Consider the following 23,904-nt stretch of genomic DNA (forward strand, 5'->3'; position numbering starts at 1 on the left):
CACGCCCCGCTCCTCCCCCCGCGGAGCGCGCCCCGCGGCGGCGGCCCCTCGAGGCAGCCCGGCGCGTCCCCGCCCGCTGCCGCCGCCGCCGCCGGGCGGGACCATCTCTCCCCTCGGCGGGGGGGGGGGCGCGCTCCTCCCCGGCTCCCCGCCTGGCCCGCCTCCCCCCCGCGCCGCGCAGAGCGCCCCTCCGCCTGCCGCGCGGCGTGGTCACGCCCAGCGCAGGCATTAGCGCCCCCCTGTGCGGGGCGCGGGCGCCCGGGCATCCTCCGGCGCGGCGGCGGCGGCTCCTCCTCGGAGCGCCGCGGGCGCGGAGCGGCTCCCAGCGCCAGCCGTGCGCGCTGCGCCGCCGCTCTCTGCGCCGCCGGACAACGCCATGAAGCCGGCGGTGCTGGAAGTAATGAGGATGAACCGGGTGTGCAGGATGGTCCTGGTCACTTCTGTGGGCTCCTTCATACTCGTCATCTTCTATTTCCAAAGTATGTTGCACCCAGGTAGGGCACCGGCACCGCAACCCCACCGGCACCGCGGAGGGCAGCGCCCGGCTCCGCGCCGGCCCCGCTCCCCGCCGGCGCAGGTGGCGGGCGCCCCGGGAGCCCTCGCTGGCTGCCGCCGGCCCCGGCTCTCGCCTCCCGGAGCTGCTGCGGCAGGCGCGGGGCTGGGCGGCGGGCGCAGCGCGCTGCAGCCCCGTCCCGGCCACCGCCCGGGGCAGCCGCGGGGAGGTCGCCTCGCCCCCCGCAGGAAACTTCCCGCGGGAGGAAGGAAAGTTGGGTGGTCTTGCATTTTATTTTATTATCTGTTGCCTTACATCGTGTGTTTGGTGGCAGGGGGACGGCGGCGGCCGGCGAACCTGCCGCGGCAGAGAGCGGCGCTGGGAGCTGCCCGGCCCCCGCGGGTCCCACTGCGCCGAAGGGGGCGAGCCCCTGTCCCCGGGGCTGCGGGCACTCGGCTTCGCCGCGGGTCGCGTCTGGGGGCGTCGGGGGCACCGCGGCCGGCCGGGAGCACCCGCCACCGCCGGCGGGCAACTTCGCGCCGGCTCGCCCGAGTTGGCCGGGGCGGCTGCCCGGCCCCGGCCTTCTCTGCCCGTCCCTGCCCGCGGCGGGGCCGCTTCTGCTCGGCCCCGGGGTGATCGGGCGGAGCGCCTGGCCGGGCACGGGCGGCTGCAGGGAGCCCGGCTGCGGGCCGGCGTGCGGCGGAGCCGCCGTTTCTGAGCCAAACTCCGGGCTACCGAGCGCGACTTCAGTTTCCCAGTTTCCAGGCGCGGTGGGCACTGGGGACAGGGCTATGCCGGGGGCAGGGGTACAGGCGGCCGTGGCAGTCGCTCGTGGGGCAGCGGAGCCGCACAGAGGCGGGGCTGGGCCGCGGGGCTTCGCGGTTTTGTCGGGGAGGTTCAGTGCTGCGCGCACGGACCCGCCGCGGGCGGCTCGCTGCCGCATCGGTCTAGCAGGGCTAATAGAAACTAGAAAAAAACCCCATTTTCATCTGCCTGTCTCGCTTTCCCCCCTTCCTGCCCGAGGCGTGAGGTGGGAGTTGTACTTGCGGTGTCTTTCTGGAGGGACCCGACGGCTGAGCGGGGGCGCGGGGCTCGGGGACGGGCAGCGCAGCCGCACCGGCGGAGCTCGGTGGCCGGACGCCGCGACCGCGGGCGTAGCTGTAGCAAAAATGGAACGGCAGGTTGTGAAAAAGAGAAAGGGCGTATTCGGTTTGACTTTCCTTTCCCTGCTTGTGGCTTACCAAACCGTCGCTGATCAGGAGCGATTTTTCCTTAAAGTTTTTGGAGTCAGATGGGAGAGGCTCAGTCCGCTGATAGGATTAGGAATCAGTAGGTCTGCTGTTCTGTGGTGAAGCCAAGTCCCGCTTGGCGTTTTTCTATCGGTTGTCTGCTCCTCCAAATTTGGTATCATTTGCTTGATGAATGTGTTCTCGTATGGTGCCCATCTGTGTTAATACCTGCCAACTCCTTGGAAAAATTAGCGTATTTTTTCTTTCCTGCCGCATCTGCTCCATGCTTACTGGTTTCACAAGGAGTGTTGAGCCCTTAGCAGACCCTAGGAAGGCTTTACTTCAGGGCTCCGATGCACCGTACACTGCTTCACCAATTTAATAACAGTATATTTTCACTGGTTGGGTTCCACAGCTAATACAGTTCGCACACACATTCAGAAAATTCAGCCAAGAGTTATTATTTCCCCTTGTTTCAGATGAATTATACTGCTAGAACACAAACTCAGCATGTGGTAGGTGAGAGATTAAATTGAATATTTTTCTACAAATTTTTGAATGTAGAAAAATGGCCTTTCAAGAATTCTCAGTGTGCTTCATAGCGAACTGCTGGAGATCATGGCTCTATATTCGTGCTATTGTGAAACTATAAATAGGTCGAGATTTTAGAATAAATGAGAAGATTTACCATAAACTCTGAGGAGGGAGTGCGATGCTGTGAAACCACTGGGAGGACAATCCGCACCCATTTTCTGTTTTATACATATTTAGGTTAGTGTAAGTGGAGTAGATATAGAAATAAATGCAATCACAACCTGTCTGTTTTACTGTACCTTCTTGATCATAACCACTTCTGCTTTTTTGTGGGGGCTCTTTCTTTAGTGGAAACTGCTAGAAACCTATCAAACTCTAATCTAGACCCACATAGAGTGTGGCTGTTTGGTTTACAAGTGGTTTGTAAGGCTTGAACAGCTATTTTCACCAGATAGCTGTTGTGTGATTATGTGTGTTACCATCTTGGTGGTGCAAGTGTAGATTAATGTGGAGTTCTTGAAGGGTCAGGGGAGGGGGAGGCAGTACACATGCCAATGTACTATACATCAGCAGATCATTTTGAGGCTTTATAGCCTTATTTTAAGATACATTAATAACCCTTCTTGATGTATGTCTAAATTCACTGGAGCTGGACCCTGGGCAGTGTATATGCCGGGTGGAATGGGACTGGAGGTATTAAGAGCTTTCAGAATCTTGTATGATGCCGTTCTTGTGGAGGGTGTTCAACATCGTAGCTGGTGTCTGCTGGCGTATGTGTCTCTGGACTGCTGCTGGAAGGAGCAGTCTCTCATAACGTGGCTTGCGACCTGTCAGTCTTGGTAGCTTACCACGCTCTCTAAGGTAGGCACTTTGCAATCAGAGTGAGCTGAAAAATTCCCACCCAAACCTTTTGGATGGAAAACAAGGTTTTCAGTTAAGTTCCTCACAGGAAGCGTCAGCTCCTTATTCAAAATCTGGCAATTTTGTCACACACACACAAGTTCTCTTGGTGAATTTCAGGACACTGCCTACAGAGCTTTCCAAACAACTTTTAAGTGTGAGACAGTGAAGGTGAAAGATGCTAGAAGGCCACCAAATGATGAGTCTAGCACCCCTCAGGGACAAGACAGCTCTTCATCTGTTAGATGGGCATTTTCTGTTTTTGGAGGTCTGAATGTGGATCTCTTGATCCATTTGAGAAACACAAGAGAAACACAAATTTCTGCTGACAATTTTTTTTTTTCCTTTCGGATAAATAAATAGGAAAATGTCATAGTTAACAGAAGCCTTTCTTAAAGACAAAAACGGTAAAAAAAACACCCGAAGCCTGAAGCAGTGAAGGCGAGCTTAGCCTTATCCTCGCAAAGGAATGTGATATTGTGTCTGTTGTGCTGTATCTCAAATGTCAGCATATTGGAAGGAGGTCAGGTGCTTTTTACTCTTTGTTCTTTTTGGCTCCATACCTGTCCTTTGTGGGGGAGCCAGTGGTAAACGTGCTGTCCAGTTAATACACCTTTGCATTGTCTGAATTTTGGCAGAGATTGCCCATGTGCTGGGGAAACCCTCCCAAATGACGTTCCCTGAACAGTTGGTGGAGGAAGGTGGAATGGTGCTGCTCTCCACTGCTCAGGAGCACTGCGAAGGAAACTTTGGAGATTATCCTGGCTTTTGTGGCTTATCTGTGGGTTTGGGGGACTGTTCCTGAAGGAAATGACAGCAGGGACTCTGGTGTGTTTTCCTGTTGCATGTCTAGCCTTTTCTGAATAGAAAAAAAACATTCTGCGGTGTTTGCTATAGCTGGATATATAGCAATATGTGACTGACTTCCCCAGCTCTTTGCTTAGAATAACTTCCCCCTTCACTCTCCTGCCATATGCTATCTGGATAACTGAGTGCAAGCTGATTATTGCCTCATGCTCCTGGATCTTCTGCATGTGTATGATCGGTCAGTCTTTGGGGTTTATATGACAGCCCATCATAGTTTTATCTGCTGACTCTCCTATGAAATCAGTTTGCTCACAAGTCCTTAGCTTACACTTTCCTGGATATGTTTGCTTTTTTTCTGTAGGCACCCCAGCTGCAGTGAGCAGGGGGATTGTGTGTGGGTAAGTTAGGCTAGGTGGGGGTCATACTGGTGCTGTTCTCCTTCAGGATGAAAAATACCACACAAAGGTAGAAAAAATAATACTGTCTTTATCTTACCTGAGACAGCTTTATGAAAATAACTTATTCTAAACCTGATTTCTGCTTCCCTCCAATGTTTTTGCTCTGGTTTTAATCTCCAGTTTTAGACTTCTGTTTTTCTATGGATGCTAACAAAGGTTAGACCCTCGGACTTGACTCCTGTCCATGGTCTTCTCAGTTACATGTGCAGCACTGTATGACTGACAGCTGCTTGTTCCTACAGAAGGCTGATGTCTACCTTTGCTCAAATGTCAGAACAACTTGAATGGCATGGGGTTTTTTCCTTATATCTGAGGACAAATCACATGAGGTTTTTTCCTTGTGTCTGAAGACAAGCTCAGCATTGGTTTTGATGGAAGATTCTGTTTGAAAATCAATGCAGCAGTCTCCCATCTTGCAATTGATCCTTGCTTTCTCCCCTGCTTATAAAGGGGAATGAGATCTGCAAAGCAGTGGGTGTGTGGCATTCCTTTGATGGACCCTGTATACTGGTTTTAAATTATTCTGTTTGGGATACAGAGAAATGGAGTTCATTTGTCAGCCACGAGAGTCTGGCCCTCATTTAATTGCATGCAGTGATATCCATCCCCCAGTCTCGGGCAGAAGCCCTGCCGTGTGCCTGCGAGGGGGCTGTGCTGTATCTTTTTGTTGGTATCCCTATAAGCTTTTCACTGATTTCCATGGGACTGCGTCATCAGTGTGAGCAAATTAACTCTGGTCCCTCTTCTCAAAGGTACTGGTAGTCTGGAACTGCTTTAAGTTGAGGGTTAAACTGCTGCTTGTATAGTCTGAAAATCTTCCTGGTTAGTGAATATTAAGCTTATTGAAAGAGCAGCTTTTTCTATTGCAGTACATATGAGTCTAGCTTTTTGCAGCAACTGCTCGCTGACTTTAAGAAATAAGAATCTCTCTTTCTGAGTGTGTTCAAGCAAAAATTACCTGGCACTGCCCACATTGATGTCTTAATAAATTTTAATTTATCAGAATATTTATTACTCCACAGTTGCTATTTCTATGATGTAGAGTTTTATAAGCTTTTACATTATTTTTTTTTTGTTATTGTAAATCAATATTGGGAAACTGTGCTGACTTTCATAGCATTGATAGTCTGTATTCACAGCTGTAAAAGTGTCATGACTTGGCTGAAGTCTAACTTTATCAGAGGTAAAGTCAATGTGAATGGAAGCTTTATTTTTCCTTTAGAAAAACAAAAAATGTAGAGCAGAAGTCCCCAGTGCTTTTTCTGAACAAATTTATACAGTTGATCAAGTGCAACTAGTATGTCAATTTTATCTCTTTATAGGATGAGCATATTTCTGAATTCTTAAATTATTTCCATTACTTCTCAGAAGCGATAAGTATTTTATCTTGTACTGTACCATGTAACTAAATCTAAAAGTGGTTCAGAGAATTGGAAGAAATTAGATCCATGTTACAGTAGTGTTGTCTTTGGGAAGAGTATTTTGTTTGATGCTGTTGCGAGACGTACTGTATCAAATCCTGCCTGACAAAGCTGCAGCAGTTGTCCTTGTGTGAATGTCATTCCAGCAGTTTTTTCCTCTCAAGCCTTTTGGTCTGATGCATATGTATTATGTATCAACTCTAAGGTGATCCTGAGGGAGTTAAGGACTGGGTTGGGTAACACAAGGGTTTGAATCTGATGGCTTTTCTTGTAGATTGTTTGTGTTGTTCAAGGCCAATGTTTGAGTTCTGTTTGTGACTTGTCTAAGTGTCAACATATATAAAATCACACGTGGGTGAAGGGCCCGGTTCAAGTCAATGAAAAGAGTGGGTGGTTTTCCCCTTCACATTAAGGAAATAAAATTAAGTTCAGGAACTTTGTACTTGTGTAGCTCTGGCGTGTCCAGGATAAAGATGAAGAGATGTCTGTGGTGGGTCATTTAGATTCAGCAGCCACCTACTATATTACAAGGATAATGTTTCAAAGCACGTTCGTGTTTTGTTGGATGTTCCTGTTCCCTGTGGAGCCCATTCACGTAAGATCTTTGTGCACAAGGTAGCTATTTGTCCTTACAGTCGCAATTCAAACTGTAGAGTTCAGTTAATTCCTCATTATTTGTGTTTTAGTATCCAGGTTATAGATAGCGTCCTTTTGTTATGGGCAGAATGCTTGCATGTGACAAAGTGGTGTTTCTGGCACAAGCCTTGTGCTCTAACTAGAGATGAGACCACCAGAGACTGCAGCGAACCAATGAGAAAATTCAGTTCCTAATTATCTCTGGCTCATGCCTTCAGACAGAGGGATTTTCTTGGACTCCAATTTTGTGAATGTAGTCAGCAGAGGATGCAGTGTGTTTCCCCTTTCATGTAATTGTTTGGCACCTGAAACTAAGGTTTCATGAATAAATCAAAATTCTACTGCATATACACTGTGTCACTCCTTTTGCATAATGTTGTTATCCCCCATTTTTCATTTAATGCCAGATTGAAGAATGTGGTTTGTTGGCTTGCCCTCTCCACATGCTCCTTAATAAGGAGTTAGTTGTTGGTGAAATTGTCTGGAGTGGATCCATTCCCTCCTGCCAAACTGAAGTTGCAGGTTTTCCCATGAATTGCCTGTGTTAGCTTTCGACTCTTTCCCCACTGTCCTCTGGGTTGCCACACCATCTGTAGTATCACTAGGAAGTATCTGAGGAAAAGCAACCAGCTCACAAATGATGTGCACTTACACATAAGGAGTGAGTGCACGGAGGGTGGTGACCGTCCCGGCGGCAGTGTGTGTCCTCTGCTCTGCCCGTTCTGCGATGTCCTCTTCAGTCCCTGCGGGCTGGTGGGTAGGACATGGGAATTGCAGATGTCTGTGAAAGCTGGCTTGTTTTACCTGTTCCACACTATGAATTTAAACAGGGTTGAAAAGCTGTGTGCGGGCAAGTCTCGGAGAGCCAGAGCGGGTGGCAGGACTCTCATTCCTGTGACATGCTAACCGGCCTTTTGACTACGGAGCATGGTATAGTCATGGTGCAGCACAAGCGTTTGTTAATTTGCAGCCAGCGAGCTTTGTGTCTGTGCCAGTCAGGAAGGCTTCCCTGTATTAGAGATTTCCCTGCCTTATGTGTTTCACATTTAAATATCCAGTTTGTTTGTATTTTAAACTAATATGCTCTTTTTGGTTGCTTTTTACACCTTGCCCAGTGTTGGCAATGAAAGTACATGACAGCTTTGCTTTTGGCCTTATTAATCTTACACATTAGAAATGAGGTCCTAGATGAGGCATTAACATTTAGCTTGTAAGCATCAGAAAGGGATGTTACATAAAGAAATAGATGGGTGCCACTGGAAACTTTGGAATAAAATGTCATCAGAGTGTACTGACTGACATTGAGGCTAGGTTTGGAAACTTAGTATTTATTTTTTTTCCCCCCACTCGTGACAAATTTGATTCTCTGGATTAAAAAAAAGCTGAGTATGAGCACTTAGAAAATGCTGACTTAAAAAGAGCACACACAAATGCATGTGGATGCACGCAAGCACCCACCTGTCTTCGCAGCCCCTACAAAATCTGTATGCAGGCAGTCCAAAGGGGGTTATTTCTGAAGCACCGACCCTTTTCTCCTAACAAGGCTGTTGTAAGGAATATGAAGTTCTTTGTTATTAAAAGAAATCCCAGAAGTGCCAAGGACATAGGTGCTTTTGTTGTTTTGCTAACTGAGACGTATAGTCAGTGTCATTTCTCATTTCTGTGATTTCTTCTCAACTTATACATGTTTGGAAACATCCAGCTTGAGAGAAGTAATGACTTTAAGAAATCTTTCTAGGCTGCAGAAGAGCAGGAACTTTTATGGGGGTATATCGGCTTAAATGGTGAGATTGCTTCTTGAAGGTAGCCTTCATCGTGTTTGTGCCAGGCTGCAGACACTGAAGGATGACTTTGCATCCGTTACTATCAATCACTGCTGCAATGGCTTCACACTCCTATGAAGAAACTTAAAAGAAGGTGCTGGGGGAAATAGAAAATACAAACAATGCAATCAAGCAGAATTTCTCATGGCACTGTGATTCCAGGGCTTTGGGAGATGGTAACTCTATCAAGGAAATGTCATGAAAGTAGGTGGGTCACACCATGGGAAAACAGGTGTGAAATACTCATCTGGTAAATGTTGTCTGCTCTTTCTTCTGTGTTGAGAAGTAGCTGTGATTTCAAGGATGTGAGTAAAGTGATCTCTGTGTGTGGTTTTGCAGGATCAGGGCCCCCTTCTCTCTCTGTCTTCTAGTAGATGAAAGAGGAGGATAAGGTCCTTTTCAGCCATGCTTGGTCTGTAAAGGAGCTGCTGCTGCTGCTTTGAAAGTTGTCTCAGGGCTGAAAGATGCCGTCCTTGGTAATCTGTGTTAAAAGATTACGTCTTTTTATGTTACTTGGCTGAGTGGTGGGAAATGATGGTTTTTAACTGTGGGGTCTGCACATGATAATCCACAAGGAATAAAATGCTTTGTAGGGTTTCATTCCGCTTCTCAAACACACTGTCCTCTGTAAAAAGCAGAGAACTGTGGGGGTTTTTTTCCTAGTTTGTTTTATTTTGATTTTTACATTCTGGCAATTCAAGGTATGTTTTGTAAATAGTAAAAAGGTGACTTTCAGGACCCTCAGAGTAATGCCTTCTGAAGTCATGTAACATGATATTGTAGCTAGTAATTTTCATGCTTTTTTGGCTGATAAATGATTATGTAAGGGGATCAAAAAGCTTAAAGTGGGTAACTTGTAGGGATTTTTGTATTGGGGAAGGTAGGCATATATAATTGATAAGGTGACTATAATTGGATCCCACGGATGATCTTCACTATAATACCTTGTCTTAAAACAAAGAGCTTTAGGTAGTTAAATCCTTTTAAAGACTATTTGCATTATTGTGCTTTAAAGTTGTTTGGTACGCAGGCGGAACAAACGTTTGTATTATCTGAAGTGACCTGACACAGAATAGCACATTTTGCACCCACACTGGTGGGTACCAGGAGCCAAATATGTCCTTCTAGTAATCTGTATTTTTACAGCCTGTGTTGGAAGTGAGAGTAGAGAATTTATAGTAACTGAGGAGGAGGGAATTAACACTTCTGAAACACTTGGTGATTAATAAAATGTGTCGGTTGGGGTCATAAATATAAAACTGATAAAGCCTGTCTTGATTATTTATTTTGGTCTTGATTAAATTCTAAAATATATTTGACTTTCCAGATGGGGATAAGCACTTTATCTTTGGAGTTACGGGTGTGTATGTGTGCACGTAATTTTGAAGTTGATGACATACATACTCTGCCTCCTGGACATTACTGTGTCCCCTTGTCTCTTGGCTTAGTCATTGTTGCAGGATCAGTCAACTGGGCATTGTGCAAAGTTCCTGCCGCTGTTGCGCTGCCAGTTCTGTGGACTGTGCCAGCCGATCTCTGCCTTTCCACCTTCCTTCTCTTCCCAACTCAGACTTGGTGGTACTTTGTGGCAAGTTTAGGGAAGCTCAAATAGGATGAACATGGCTGCCTGCTAGGCTTTTGGGTTCGGGGTTTTGTTTTGGGCAAGCTGTAAAATTTTATGAAAGGAGCACATTGAGTGGTTTGAATTTGTTGGTAGATTGATTCTATGAGGTCTGCATGATTGACTGGAGGAATCAATGGTTGCTTTTCAGTTGATTTTAGTGAGCACTGGGTCAGGTCTACTTCTGCTGGGCCACTTCTTGAATTGCATGAAGGGCACGTGTCCCCCTGTGGTGGCAGAAATACAGGATTGCAGGCTTGAGTGGAGCTCTGAACCGTTCCTCCCCTGTAAATATGGGTCAGCTCCATTGACTTGGTTATATCAATTCCGTATCAAAGCTGCTGTGAGAAAAAGCAGAATTTGTCCCTGTCTTCCTATGGAGCAATACACAGCTTTGCTTTTCTGCTTTCTTGCTTGTCCTTCACAGAGTACTTCTGCATTGAAGTGAATGGTAGCTTTTTCCCCATAGAGATACATGCTTGAAGTATTGAAGGGTGTGTTGTGTGTCGTTAGTTTCAGTGGAAATGGCACTGACAGGTAAGCTATACGTAACCATTAGCATGCAGGCCATCAATGTGATGGAAGTAGTCTGGTCCTGCTGTACAGCTTCTTTATCCCACGCAGAAAAGGCTATTAATATTTCTGGTGCAACAGCAAAGATGTAATTGCGTTAAAGAAAAAACTGGGAAGAAGTTAGAGCTTCTGGAGTTGTTAACTATTTTGAGATAAAACTCTTTTGAGATACTAAATGAGCTGAAATGAAATCATGAAAAGACATGACTTAATTAAAATTGTCTTCATATTTGGTTGTCTTGATCCAGCCTGGTGTTTTGGTTTTTCTTTCTCCAGAACACATCAGTGTTTTTGGTGAGTCTTTCCCCATTCTGTTGTCTGTTTCCTGGATGCTTTTCTTAAAATCTTGCAGAGTAAAGAAAGGAGAATTTTTGCAGAGTATGCTAGGACAGTTTGCAGAACAAAATATACACAGGGCTATTGTGTTTGAATGATAATTAATGCACAAAGCCTATACTTCAGTATAATGTCAGTGACTTAACAGACTCATCTATCTCAGGAATGCTGTAAGCAGCATGGTAACACCTTACTGTGAGAACTCTTTGCGCAACTAGAAATGCGTTTCATTCCCTCCAGTGTGGTTGGGCACCAAGGGAGACAGGCCATAATTCTTGCATGTCCACACTAGCTTGGGTTGTTTCCCATTACCAATCTTTACATAGACTATTTCCCCCCCTTGTTTTAGTTTTCTTTGTACTCTTCAGACCTTTTGCTTGTTTCTGCATTCACTGGGATGTGACCAAGAAAAAATAATTTCATTCTCCCTTTCCAGCTGTGAAGGGATCTCTTGTCATCAGATTGTGCCTCAACTGCTCTTACCTTGCCAGAATGCTTTGTGCCTGGTGTACTTCTCCAGCATTATGGGAGCCTGGAAACACTGCTGAATGTCAAGCAATGTGTGGTGTATATTGGTTAATGGCAACTCTGTGCTTTCCTGCTGTCTGTTGCAGTTGAAAACTTTCACTAGCAGCAAGTTAGGAACAGTATTTCTAGAAGTCTTTGACTTTGGGCCCAAGTCTACTTCTGTGTTAGCAATACTTTGCTTTTAACCAGAAGGCTTAAAAATGTTCCACAAAATAGGTCCATGCTTTCTTTTTCAGTCTACATCTAGGGAAACTGAGGCATGGACAGGAAGGGTATGTTTGCAGGGATTTGGTTAATGGTTTCCCACCAGATTAGTGGCACATTCAGGAAGAAAACTTGAGGGTGGGATGGTTTTGTGGATCTTGGTGCTTGCGTGATCTAAGGGCTGTGATCCCCTATGGGGTTGGAATAGACCGTAGTACAAACTAGATGTTGGGCCCAACCAAGGTCCCAGTGCTCAGCCCAAGGGACACCACTGCAGCCCCATCTGGGTTGCTCTAGGCTTGTGAGGATGACTGTTGTGGACAGTCTTGTGTGTCCTTTGTAGTGCTCCTGCCAGGAAAGTCCTCCTGTTGCAGGTACATGGGGCTTTGAGATGATCTCTCCTGTACAAGGGGTTGCCTCCGTGGGATCATGTGTTGCATGCCCCAGGGCATCAGAGCCCTGATGCTAAGATACAGGCACGCTCTGCTTGGTTGGACTACAGAACAGAGGCATAAACAGTTCATGTTTCTCTTTTTTTTCCCCACTGTGGTTTGCCTTTATGTTTAGGTTTTTAAAGTATAAATGTTCCCTCTGTATGCCCTGACAAATACTGAAGGGCTTTTCTTTTGTGGATCAGAGGTTGAAGACAAAGCATCAAAGGTCCTCACTAGCTCTTGGGAAGTAATTCTAGGTAGTGCCTTCTTAATACTTCTTCAGCATTGTGTGTCCAGCTTGAAGTCAGGTTGTATATACAGAGCTTGGAAGCAAGCAGCAAAATGCCCACCTTCTCAAGGTGAGTACAGCAAAGTTTGCTGCTTAGGAAACATCTGGCGTCTTTGGTGCTCCCATCGCTTGAGGGACGTAGTCATTGACTAGGAGCATAGTGTTGCCTAATGAAAGAGGGACTGAAGGTCAGGAGACTGGGTTTCTGCTGCCAGTTCTTTCCTGCACTGTGCAGACGGCACTTCAGCTACCTTCTCCCTTGCACACTAAGCAACAGGCAGCCTTTTCTTTGTTTGGAAAGGTTATCTTTTACGTAGTGTTCAACACAGATAAGTGGTTGTCTAGGTGAAAGTGTCATGGCAATGCCATTACACAAATGTCTATTGAGATGTCATGCTGTGGTTTGGATGTAGGCAGAGGTGGAGGCCATGCCTGTGCTTACAAATCCGTTTTCTGAAATAGCAAGCCTGTTTTCGGGTAGCATTGTGCTTGGGCAGCTTTTGCCAGGGAAACTTTTACTGGATTGATAATCAATATAGGTGACAAAAAGGTCTGCCTCTTCCCTTTTTGTTTTCTTTTGCTTGTGTGCCCAGGTCTGAGGCTTTGCCAGCAAATCAAAGCTTATTTAAATGTAAAAAAAAAAAGAGCACATACAATAAAATCTTTGGTATAGCATTTAATTAATGTGTTTGCTGCTGCTCAGAATGGTCTCATTTCAATCTAGCATCTTTTTTGGTTCCTGTGGAGGTCTGGAGCATCAGAAGTAATGCTTTATGCAATGCTGCTCAAGGTGGGGGGAACTGATCCTACTCAACAGTTTTGAAAGGGTGTTTTCTACCTCAGTCTTGGAAACTTCCTTGGAAACAAAAAAACTTGGAAACAAAAACTTCCCGTTTATCTTGCTGAACATGCATGACTGTTTCCCACAAGTGTGCAGGGCTAACAGCTGTAGTCTGTGAGCTGCAGTGAGGCATTTTGAAGAGACAGACCTTTTGTCAGTGCTGCAAGGCAGCTAGGAATGTTTTTCTTCCTGCCTCTTCCCTCCCTTCCTGATGTGTAAGATGCTGTTCCCCCCTCAGTCAAACTAGCATAGTAAAAAACGTACTTGTCTGTGAAATTCTGGGGTTTGTTTGCTGCTGGCTCATCTGTCAGATTGATTTTGCATTGAATTATGAAAAATGTTGCTGTCAAAAGTTGTGGCTGGTACTAGATTGCCAGCACACTACATCTGCTTTCGAGTGTTTGGGAGAGGGGCTACTTTAAAATTTCAACTATAGCCTAAAAATAGATGTGGAGTCTCCCCCATGCCCATCTAACTTCTTTGCTGGAAGTAGCTGGGTTGTGTCATGTTCGTCATCTTTTCTAGCTGTAGGCAGTTTTAAGCACAACATAGGTAGCAAAATGGAAGAACATGTACCCATCACCCTCAAGTGAAAGCGTGTAGGAATGGCACATCACATGCCACACAGCTGGAAAATAAAGGAGCTGATTTTTGAGCAGAAAACCAGTGTGTATGTGTTTAAATTATGTAGCAGCTCTTTGAGTTTCCATGTGTTCCTGTGCCCTTTGGCAAGTGGATTTGCCATTTTTTAAGAGGTGAAGAAGTGTCAATTTCAGGGGATAAGACTCAGATGTTATTTTACTTTCTTTCTTTGTGTTATAAGATGATCCTTAGGGAGAAGGAAGGAATCTTTGTCTTCCTGGGCTGCCAATAATCTGTCAGTACAACACAAGGTTGAGAGGTCGAAGTTGCAAGTGAAGCACTTATGACCCAAATGATCTGGCTTGCTTATAGGCAGGCGAGGCAGCTGTGAGGGTGTCATGCTGTAAATACATGATCAGAGAACCCTGTGTTTGTGCTTCTGCATCCACGGCTAAAGTATGGCTGTGACTTCTTGTGAAGGACCCTCATCCAGAACAGAGGGTGCAGGGATCAGTGTTCATATTCAAGTGGACCATAGCAATTAGCTGGTGGGAAGGAGGGGTTGGTTCCTGCTTTGCTTTTATTTCTGTTCCTGCTCTTCTGCAGCACCAGGGCACTCTCTACCTTCATGGCTCTGCTGAAGCAGAGTCCTGTGGCAGATGCACCACAGACCAGATCTTGGGGGCAGGAGTCTGATGTGCCTGACATGCAGTGGCACACCGACACGTGTAACAGCCGCTCTGAACCTGTCCGGTTCAACATGGGTAGGGGGTAGCCCCAGCACAACAGAAAAACAAGCTATTGCTGAAAAAAGTTGCTGGCTACCAAAATGGTAACTGACAGATTTATTCAAGCTTGGGTGTGAGCCTGCTGTCTGACTCCAGTTACCACTTAATTTTTGCATTGTTTTGAAATGGGCCTGTGTGTAAATATGGGCTTCATGGGAGCTCCATGGTATGGATGGAGGGAATGCTCACACTTCCATTACTACTGAAGTAAGGATACATATGTCCCTGTCTGTGGCATGGTGAACCAAGCGTATATCGTCCATAGCTTCCCACTTCCGTTCTCCACTTCCTACCTTGTATTGCCTTATACCAACACCATGAGCTTGTGCTAGGTGAGTTGGCCCGCTGGCCTCCTTGCTCAGACAGGCAGATGTCCCACTTTGCAGGGTGTTAGGCTGAGCTGCTGCGGTCAGCAGTGTGGACTCGTGGCACCTGTGTTGGGATGAGCTGTGTCCCAGTGCGGTTCTAGGACAGTGCTGCTGACAGTGGCTTTTGTGGGTGGTCTGTTTTGTTGGGAGACTAACTTGCAGTAAAATGGCCAGATTGGTAAAATTAACCTCCTCCATAGCATATGCCTGTGACCGTTCAGGAAGCGGCTGGAGGAGCCAGGAGTTGCACCTCTGTCACCAGGACCATCTCCTTCTTCCCAGCTTGCACATCCCTGTTTTGCTAACATTGCTGGAAGACATGATCATTCCGTAGCAAGCCTGGAGCTTATCTGGTTGGGCAGACCCCAGGTGAATTGCCTTATTCCGTATATACCACTTACACCATCATACTGTGATGTGTGATTAAACTAGAGACATGTCATTAATAAAGTTTCTGGTATTTCCCACCTCTTTTATTAAGTCCAGAAGACTTTTACTTTCTGGTCATAAAGTCAATCCTTGTGAACTTTTAGCAGGTTATTTTTACTGCAACTTTGCTTCTGTTGATCTTTTGTTTGTTTGTTTCCTCTTAACATGGAGGGAATACAGGTGTCGGGGAGCAGCAGGAGCAGGGCTTCCCGTGAGGGGGGATGAGGTGGGAGCTGGGGGTGAGCCCAGGGTGGAGAGCGTCCTCAGTGGTGGGGCGCAGCCCCACAGCACCCAAGTGGGGTTCTGGCTGTGTTCCCAAGTCGGATGAGGTAACAAGTTGAGAAGATAACCACCGGAAAACAGGGCCTAACTATGAAGAAGTTATGATGTTCACCCAAGAAAATCAGCTGGTAAGTTTGGGCCTCAGGAGAACAGGCAGACACAGGGCCGCCTGTGACACATCTTAGGTCAGAACTGGGTGCCCTGTGGTCAGGGGCTGCGGGCGGGGGTCCTGGGGGGTTGGCTAGCACAGTCAGGTCTGTTGGTGCTGGCAGGGCCTGGCAGTAGCATTGCCAGCTCATTTTTGTGATCTGCTGATGTACTGGCTTCTGAAAAAAGCTCTTGTGGCAGGCATGGCAGGTGGCCTTGCACTGCAGAGGAGCCCAGGACAAGTGGTAGGCAGTGAGAAGAATTTGCTGTGCCAGTTCTGCCACCATGATTGTAAGGTTTCATGTTTTGTGTAATGGATTGCAGTTAATCTTGCCTTTTAGACTTCCCCAATTTTGGATGTTAAAAGTGAATACGCTTTGAGGGTGGGGAGGAAAGACATCTCAGACCACAGCATGGACAGACACAGCAGTCATAGCCAGGAGCACCCCATGCCTGCTCCGCAGCTACTACAGACCTGGGGAAGTTAGTTATCCTTCAGATGACCAAAACATCTGGTGTAAGCCTGGGATTTGCAGCATTGTTACAATATTTAAGCCCACGGTTTGGGAGAGGTGGGTATAAAAGGATAAAAGGTTGGTATGTGTAGGCCATCTGATCTTGTTCTGTTGAGGGGGAGGAGTCCTTACTAGGAGAATCTATTGCATTGTGAATATTTATTCAAAGGAAAACTGGTTACTTTCTGCGAAGTGATACAGGTAGCCTAGCATATGTTTGTGGAGGGGCAGGACTGACTTTCAAAGTGTGCTGTCCTTGGCAGTGTTAGCTGGTGATGTGCGAGTACGTCGAAGGTCATGGCTTTCTTTTTTGCTTCCTCCTCTCCTGCCCTGAACCTGCTGTCCTCTTTTGCTTGTTTTGTTGGCTCTGGTGGAGCTGGCATGCACACTACACCAGCATGCTAATCCATGCTGGGCCATTCTTTACGGTTCATGTGGGTATGCCTCTCGATCTGGAACTGCTTATGAAGTGGGCAAAACCTGATCAAAGCACATACCTAATTGGATTTTTAGATCATGCTTTAAAAATGTCGGCTTTTCAAATACTCCCATTAGTAGGCATTAGTACTGAGGAGAAACATGTCAACAGGTAGTTTTTTGAATCAGAATTTAAGTATAATTAAAAAGAGATTACTGAACTTAAAATTATTTTTACAAATGCTTTCATTAAATAAAGACCACCACTGGAACCTGTGGATGCACGTAGGAAGTGTGCTGACCCATTGCCTGTAGCTTGATGTCAACGCAAGAGAAGAGCTTTTACAAGTATGGAAAAAGGGAGCTGATGCTCACTGGGACTTTCCTACCCTTGGCTGTGCAGAAGGTTTGGAGGGAGGGGACTGTAGTTCCGAGGGAGGGAGCACAAGGAACATACGTAGGTTCAGCCAAGAAATGTCAACCTAACTAGCAACAGATTCCATAGTTTTCATTGGAATAATAAACAGAAGTAAAATTATAATTATTAACTTATATGCTAAAAGGTTAAAAATGCATCCTAGTTAATTTGCAAATTAATATTCTTTTGCAGTGTTTCCTGTCAATCAGATGGTTTTTGCTCTGCCAGTCACCACCTTCGGCTTGGGTTATCAGTGCTAACAAATACTTCAAATTGAATTGGGAGGTAACAGGCACAAGTGAGAGCAGTGTATTTCCAGTAGTAAGGACAAGTTTCCCTAATTCTCAATTGTGTCAATCAATTCCATTATGACAGGAATTTATTAACCTTGTCTTATGAGCAGTTTAGTATGTCACTTTCTACTTCTAAAGATTGCATTTTTATGATGCATTATTGATTAATACTGTTAGTGTTGTTTGTGTTTTACCACAGGTTATTCTTGGCTGTAATTTCTGTCTTGTGCTTGACTGCTTTTCTGTCTTCCTTTTACTGGAATGTTATTCAGGGGCGGTATCTTAAAGACGACACTTCTTCATGTGCATGGGAGTGGGAAGTGTAAGTAATTACGTGACAGGATGGCCAGAAAGACTTAGAAACCATAGGATAGTTTCTTAGGACTTTTCTAGCAAGACAAACTGACAAGTGGGATTTGCTTAGTATTTTTTTGACCTTTACAGCATTGCTGTAGAACAGCAATAGCATAGGCAGTCATGCTGCTTGCCTTTGCCAGTGACTATTATAATGCCAAAAGTAAGCTGCAGGCTACTGTGATTGCCAGTTCTCTCGTGTTGAAAGGAGGCAAGAAGAGAAAACAGATACATCGCTGATGTGAAAAAAAATAAAAAAGCTTCCTGTTTTATCTTCATATGGTACCAACATTTTTTTCCTGATTTATATTAGTATGAAAGAGACAGATTTTACGGCGTTAAAGAGCTTAGTCTTGAGTTTGGAGTTCTAGTGAAGCCAAACCTTAACTGGAGTTTAAGTGGAAAGTTTGTCAAGTGATCTGGCTGTAAAAAGTTAGATCTCAGGAAAAAGAATTCAAATTTATGTCAATTTATACAGTGTTAATCTCTGCAGAGGAGATCTTAATGCAAGACTGACAATTTGGGTCATGTTTGAAATTGATTCAGAGATTGGTCCTTGATCATTTTAGATCCAGTTCCAAAGCTGACTTGTGAGTTGGGATTGAGCATCAAAGCCTAAATGTCACTTTGTTTCAGGCTTGAGGGTCAGACTGAAGGGTCTTGTTTTAAAGTGGGTTTTTGTTGTATACTGTAACTTCAAGTGCAAAATACACCATTGTACTGAAAAATCTCCAGTCTTTGAGGCTTAAAAGACTCATTGAAGATGAAGGTGAAGCTGTTTGTGTACTTGTAAGCATTATGAGAAGAGACCTCAGTAAGAATAAAAAAGTGCAAGTGGCATGGAAAACTCTGGCAAAGAGAAACATTGCTGTAGAGTTAGAAGATAAATGTTTGAAGGCACTGGCTTTGCTCGTGTGTGAAGTTGTAGCATTTGTGAGTAAGGACATGCTGCCCTCTCTCAGGGTGGGAGGCTGGGCAGGGTTTTTTAGCCTTGAGAGGACAGCACCTTTAGTAGGATATAGTCACTTTTAGCTGCCACTGCATCAATGCATAGAGCTAATTGCTTATGGCTAATGCAGTTGAGGAGAAGCCAATGCAGAGGATGTTTTTAGACATATGCTGCAAGTAACTGTAAGTTACTCCTTTAAATCACCCGTACAGACGCAGCTTTCAAAATCAGGTCATCAGCAGAGGTGAAGGGGCAATGGGAGTTTTCTGTCCTTCTTGGACACGGGGAAAACCATGTGTCTCACATAATCACCTTCTTGCCTTTCATTGCCTGTGTGATATACTACAGGTGCTGCAGCGCAGGTGTACCATGACAGGTAGGAGGTGAGGACGAACAGAGCGGGACTGTCAGGAGGTCTCAAGTGGAGGGTGTAGAGAAATGCTGCAGAAGGAATTGAGGGTAAACCAGTTGACTGCACATGTGGAGAAGCAGTCTGTTAATTTGCTTTAACTCCTTTCTGTATTTTTTACATAAGTTATTTGTATATCATCTACTACATGTCACCTGCACTGATCCTGTCTGCTCCTGCTCCACTGCTCTGCTAGCTCTGGCACTTGCCTGTTTGATGAGGCAGTTAATGAGAACTTTTTTTTTTTGCAGGGGTATGTGTGCATTCCAAGTAATTGTTAGTGAGTTTAATGCCTGTGCCAGTAGGTCAGTGTGGTGTGGTGAGCTGCTGGGGAGGTGTGGGTGTGAACAAGCGGTTCGGTTGGCATTGCTGATGCTGTGTGCAGCTGCAGCCAGATGTACCTCTCAGCTGTCATTGTGGCCCTACCCCAACTCCATCAAAGCTGATGAGTTTCAGCAAGAAGCAGATTTACTGTCTTCTTCTACTAAGTTTCTTCCTTCTATTTTCCCTTTCCAGTAAGTCAGTCTTGAGTGGACTGTAACAGAGCCAGTTAAAGATTTGTACAGTGAAGAGGCATGTCTGTTTAGAAATTGCAAAGAATGAAACATTTGGCAATAACGGATGTGTCTCTTTTTGGCAGGATCCAAAGAGCTCGGAAAAGGTTTTTTCTTCATTAGCGATCCAAATTTTATTACCACTCCTGCGTCTTGGAAGCTCTCTCAGCAAGGATGAGATGATGTAATTGCAGAAATCTAAGATTTCCTATTTTTTATGAAGGACAGAAGCTTTGGATGTGGACTTGGTGCTGCAATTGTGCTGGTTCTAGGTCATCTTTACATCTCCCTCAGGCACAAAGTGTGCTGGAAGCCAAGAGGATCTGTGTCAGTCTGAGATGCTTTAGGTTCTGCTGTTAAGCAGAGGCTTCCAGGGAATGCTTTGTTATGTAGACACAGATGAAATGAAAAGGGTTTTCTTTTATTTTTACTTAATTTTTTATTCCAAGCTCAGGGTAAGCGCTCAGCATCTCCATTGCACCCCCGTAACAATGTATCATTTTTGGTGGTTCTAGGAAAACTTACTTTGTTTAAAGCTGTCTCTGGTGGCTTTGAACTAGCCCCAGAGTCTTAATTAAACATTTTTGGTCAGGCATGACTCCAGAGTGAGTCAATTTTTTGCCTTTAGTGTTTTGTTTTATTTAATCATGAGACTATTTCTCTACATAAAACACTACAGCATTCACATTCAGCTTTCTTTGTTGGTGTTAGGAGAGCTTCCATTAAAAAATATTTTAACTGACCTTTTTCTGTCTTTATTCAACTCTTCCTTCTTCATGATCTGTTCCTTCCTGAATCTTTCCTTTGCCCTGTCTCCTGCTGCAAACTAGATTGTTTTCAAAGCATACGTTGCTTTTCTGTTTTTTGTCCTTTTCCCTGAACCCTTATGTGTATTCCCTTCACTCACTCTGGCCTTGCTTTACATAGAAGTCAGCCATTGCTCAGCCACCCACTAGTGGGTTTATCACAGGAGTAGGTGTGGGTAAAATCTCTTCGAAGAGTAAAAAGTTGCACTGCCAAAGGCATCTTTGGGGTCCCTGTAAAATATCTCCAAATTCAGTTAGTATTTTTGATCTGAATACATAAAAATACCTGAACAATATACATAGAGCAGGTTTTGGAAACCTTTCTCCCTTATCACCAGGTTAGATTGGCAAACTGTGCTTTCTGACAATCTGCACACTAGTTTGCTTGCTTAAGGGAATTGAAACCGAGTCCTGTCTGGTTTTACCCAGTTGAGATGAGGAATTGGTATTCCTCAGGTGGCTCCCAGTGAGGTAGGGGAATTAAACTTGTGACTCCCATTTTTTTTCAGAAAGGACCCCATGGCACTGACCTGTGGGGTTGCTTGGGGTTGTCATCCTCTTCAGCTTGCAAAGCTGTCTTATTTGGCTGAGAGGGTCAGCCAAAGTGACTTTATTTCCTGGTGGTTGCGCCAGTCCCCTCCAGTACCTTTAATCACTGTCTTCAGTGAACATTTTAATAGTTTCTTGCTTTCATAACTACTTTGTGTTAGAAGAATTCAGCAATATGAGAGAGGAGAAAACTTAAAGGCTTTATTTGGGGAAGTTCTGATAAACTCTTTACTTGAAAGTTTTCTCATGGTTTTGCCATTGAACTACAAAGATTTTTTTTTTTATAGCATGGCTTTATAGGATCATTATCAGCTGGCTGACCTACAGCATCTGAAATTGCCAGTTCTCCATGGGAAAGTTCAAAGTGCTTGGCAGCTCAGTTCAGGGCTCTGCCTTTTGGTTCCATGTTTACTGTCATAAGCCTGCTTGATTACGCTTTTCTGACTCCACGATTGAGATACTGAGATTGGAATGTGACCCATCATCTGAGAAGTTGGAAGAATTAAATATGTAAAATATTTACAAAATGCTAATGAGTTCTTAGACCTCTAACTGAATGGTAGTCATATATATTATTTACTTAATACAAAATCCGCCCTTCTGGGGTAACAACCAGTCCTCTTCCCTAGGCACTTGTATTTACTCATCTAGCTGCATGAATCTTAAAGATCACCCACTGAGTCATCCTCATCCATGCTGAGCACTTCTCCACCCACCCACTTAATCTGCATCCTTTGCTGCTGGGTATAGCTGCGGTTATGTTAGGATCTCTATGCAGTGGGAAACCTGAGAGCAAAGTGGGACCTAGTTCAAACCCAGTCTCTGAAGAAAGCATGCAAACTTGAGTTTAGGACTCCTCTGTAAGCCAGCCCGTTAAGTGCAACATGCCTCTTTACATGCTTTGTTGCAGACAGGAAAGAAGTTGGGTTTGAATCATGAGGGTAGCATTTGTTTTGGTGTCTAGACCTCGTCAGCACTGTCTGACGGTCGGCCCAGGAGGCTGTGAAAACAGTCTTTTAAACTGCTGAATATTCCCAGGGTTACTGGGTGAGGGCTTCATGCTGGAAGCATTTGCTTATATCAGTATATTTTGCTTTTACATGAAGTGCCATGATGTATTTTTGGTTTGTTAGGAAACCTGAAACATCTTCTAATTTGGTGTAAAATAATGGTACTGAATGATGTTGAGATGAAGAACTAGAATGTAATCCATGTTAATTTTGTTGGTGCGTTGTGCATGCAACTTCTGCATCTAATATGAGTGAACAAAGATTCAGTGTGCGCTTTATGTTGGCTGAGGGGATGCAGAGCATTAATGCTAATTTGTGACAATGATTATGAAGTATTGGTTGGCAAATGATGGAGTTCCCTTTATAAATATTTTGTTTCAACATGCTATGCTTTTCCTGCTGCATCTAGTGCTTATGATGAAGTTTAGGAGGTTATTTGAATATAGGTTAGTGCTGGTGTAATGAGCTGGACTCTTAATTTGTTTTGTCCCTGTTGTATTTAGGAATTTCATCTTCTGTTCTTTCCCCATTCTTCTCCCTGGGTATGTGGTCGCACTGACCAGTTTTAAGTCATCGTTTTTATTCCTTAAGTTTGTATTGTGTGAGTTTTTTTGTTTTGATGTAATTTGGAAATATCTGAGGTCAGTTGATGAATGTAGATTCCATCATGTGAGATCTACAGCAGTGTCTGGTAATAGCTGTTCATGCACAGTGGTTTCCAGCATTGCATTTGTAGTTCCCTGAAGCTCTAGGCAACTTTGGAAGACTCTAAAAAGCAATTTAAAGTAAGCAAGTTTGTATGTGCTATTAAACCAAATCTGAAACTTCTTAAGGGGCTGCATGCTGTCTGGAAAACTTCAAGGGCTCTGTGGGGAAAACATGAAATTCACTGGTGGTGGCACACTGTCGTTTCCTCCACACTGTAGGATCAACGTGGTATGGAAGCAAGGAACTTCAGTTTTCCCACAAATATTTTTTCCTTTACAGGTTTCTGATAGTGTTATGGTTGCAAGTGGGGATGGTGAATAAGAGAAAAGAATTTTGAAGGCTGACCCTTTGTGTAAAGCTTTTTGCTTCTGAGAATCTTGGTTGTGTTTTGAGCCTCCAGTTTAATATACCTTTGGCTATGCTCACCTTGTGGCAGGTATTGTATGGTCTTTCTTGCTCAGAAACAAGTGTCACCCTTCTCTCAGACAGAATGCCAAAGTGGTTGACACTGCCTTAGCAGAACTGGTGATTCCAGTTGGATACCAGGACCCTAGAAAATGCTTTCTAAAGGAAAAGCATGGAAATTTGGATTTTAGAGCAACAGGCTGTTTCTTATTCCCTGTTTTGCACCTGTTGCCCCTTACTAGGCACTGAAGCTGAGCCATGACCCTCAGAGTAAGGTGTGGAATGTTGTGGGCAGCATTATAGGCATCAGCCACAGATTCTGCAATGTTCTTTCCAACAGAAGTTTCCAGAAAGCAATTTCCCCATACAGAGAAGCAGGAACCAGACTGGCCACTTCCAGAAATTTGGACAATCTGCCCAAGACACTTGGCACATTTGATAATCCCTTCGTAGACAAGGGTTGCAGCAAGTGAAAATGTTGAAGATAAATTTAGTAATGAAAACTGAAATCATGAAAGGTACTGGGGAAACCAACAGCAAAAGGCTAATACATACTTTGTTAGGGTGGCAGTTTAATGCTGAAATGGAGAAGGTTTCAAAGCAGAAAAGGCTGTTAAGCCAGTATTGTAGGAATGATGGTTAAAGTAAATAGTTTTCAGATGTACAGATAAGCAATGACTGTGTGGATGTGGGGTGAAAGAAGGGAAATGAGCGAAACTAAACAAGACCTCCTTTAAAAGTCCCCAGAAAAAGCAACAGTAGAAAATCTGAATAAAACACCCAGAAGAAGTAAA

The 23,904-nt window shown here is 44.8% G+C and overlaps 1 protein-coding gene across 2 annotated transcripts in view; it reads left to right on the top strand.

Annotated features, from left to right (window-relative positions):
* The first annotated feature begins 230 nt into the window (after positions 1-230).
* The window catches only part of CHST11 (carbohydrate sulfotransferase 11), a 168,844-nt gene continuing 145,170 nt past the window's right edge, over positions 231-23,904 (top strand). Inside the window, exon 1 of one of the 2 annotated variants that reach the window (XM_055712475.1) lies at positions 231-494. In XM_055712475.1, the coding sequence (XP_055568450.1) occupies positions 377-494 (118 nt within the window). In that variant the 5' untranslated portion in view covers positions 231-376. The remainder of the gene's footprint in view (positions 495-23,904) is intronic. The other variant, XM_055712476.1, reaches the window with a different exon arrangement.

This window comes from Falco cherrug, chromosome 5, assembly GCF_023634085.1.
Source record: "Falco cherrug isolate bFalChe1 chromosome 5, bFalChe1.pri, whole genome shotgun sequence".
Classification (NCBI taxonomy): domain Eukaryota; kingdom Metazoa; phylum Chordata; class Aves; order Falconiformes; family Falconidae; genus Falco; species Falco cherrug.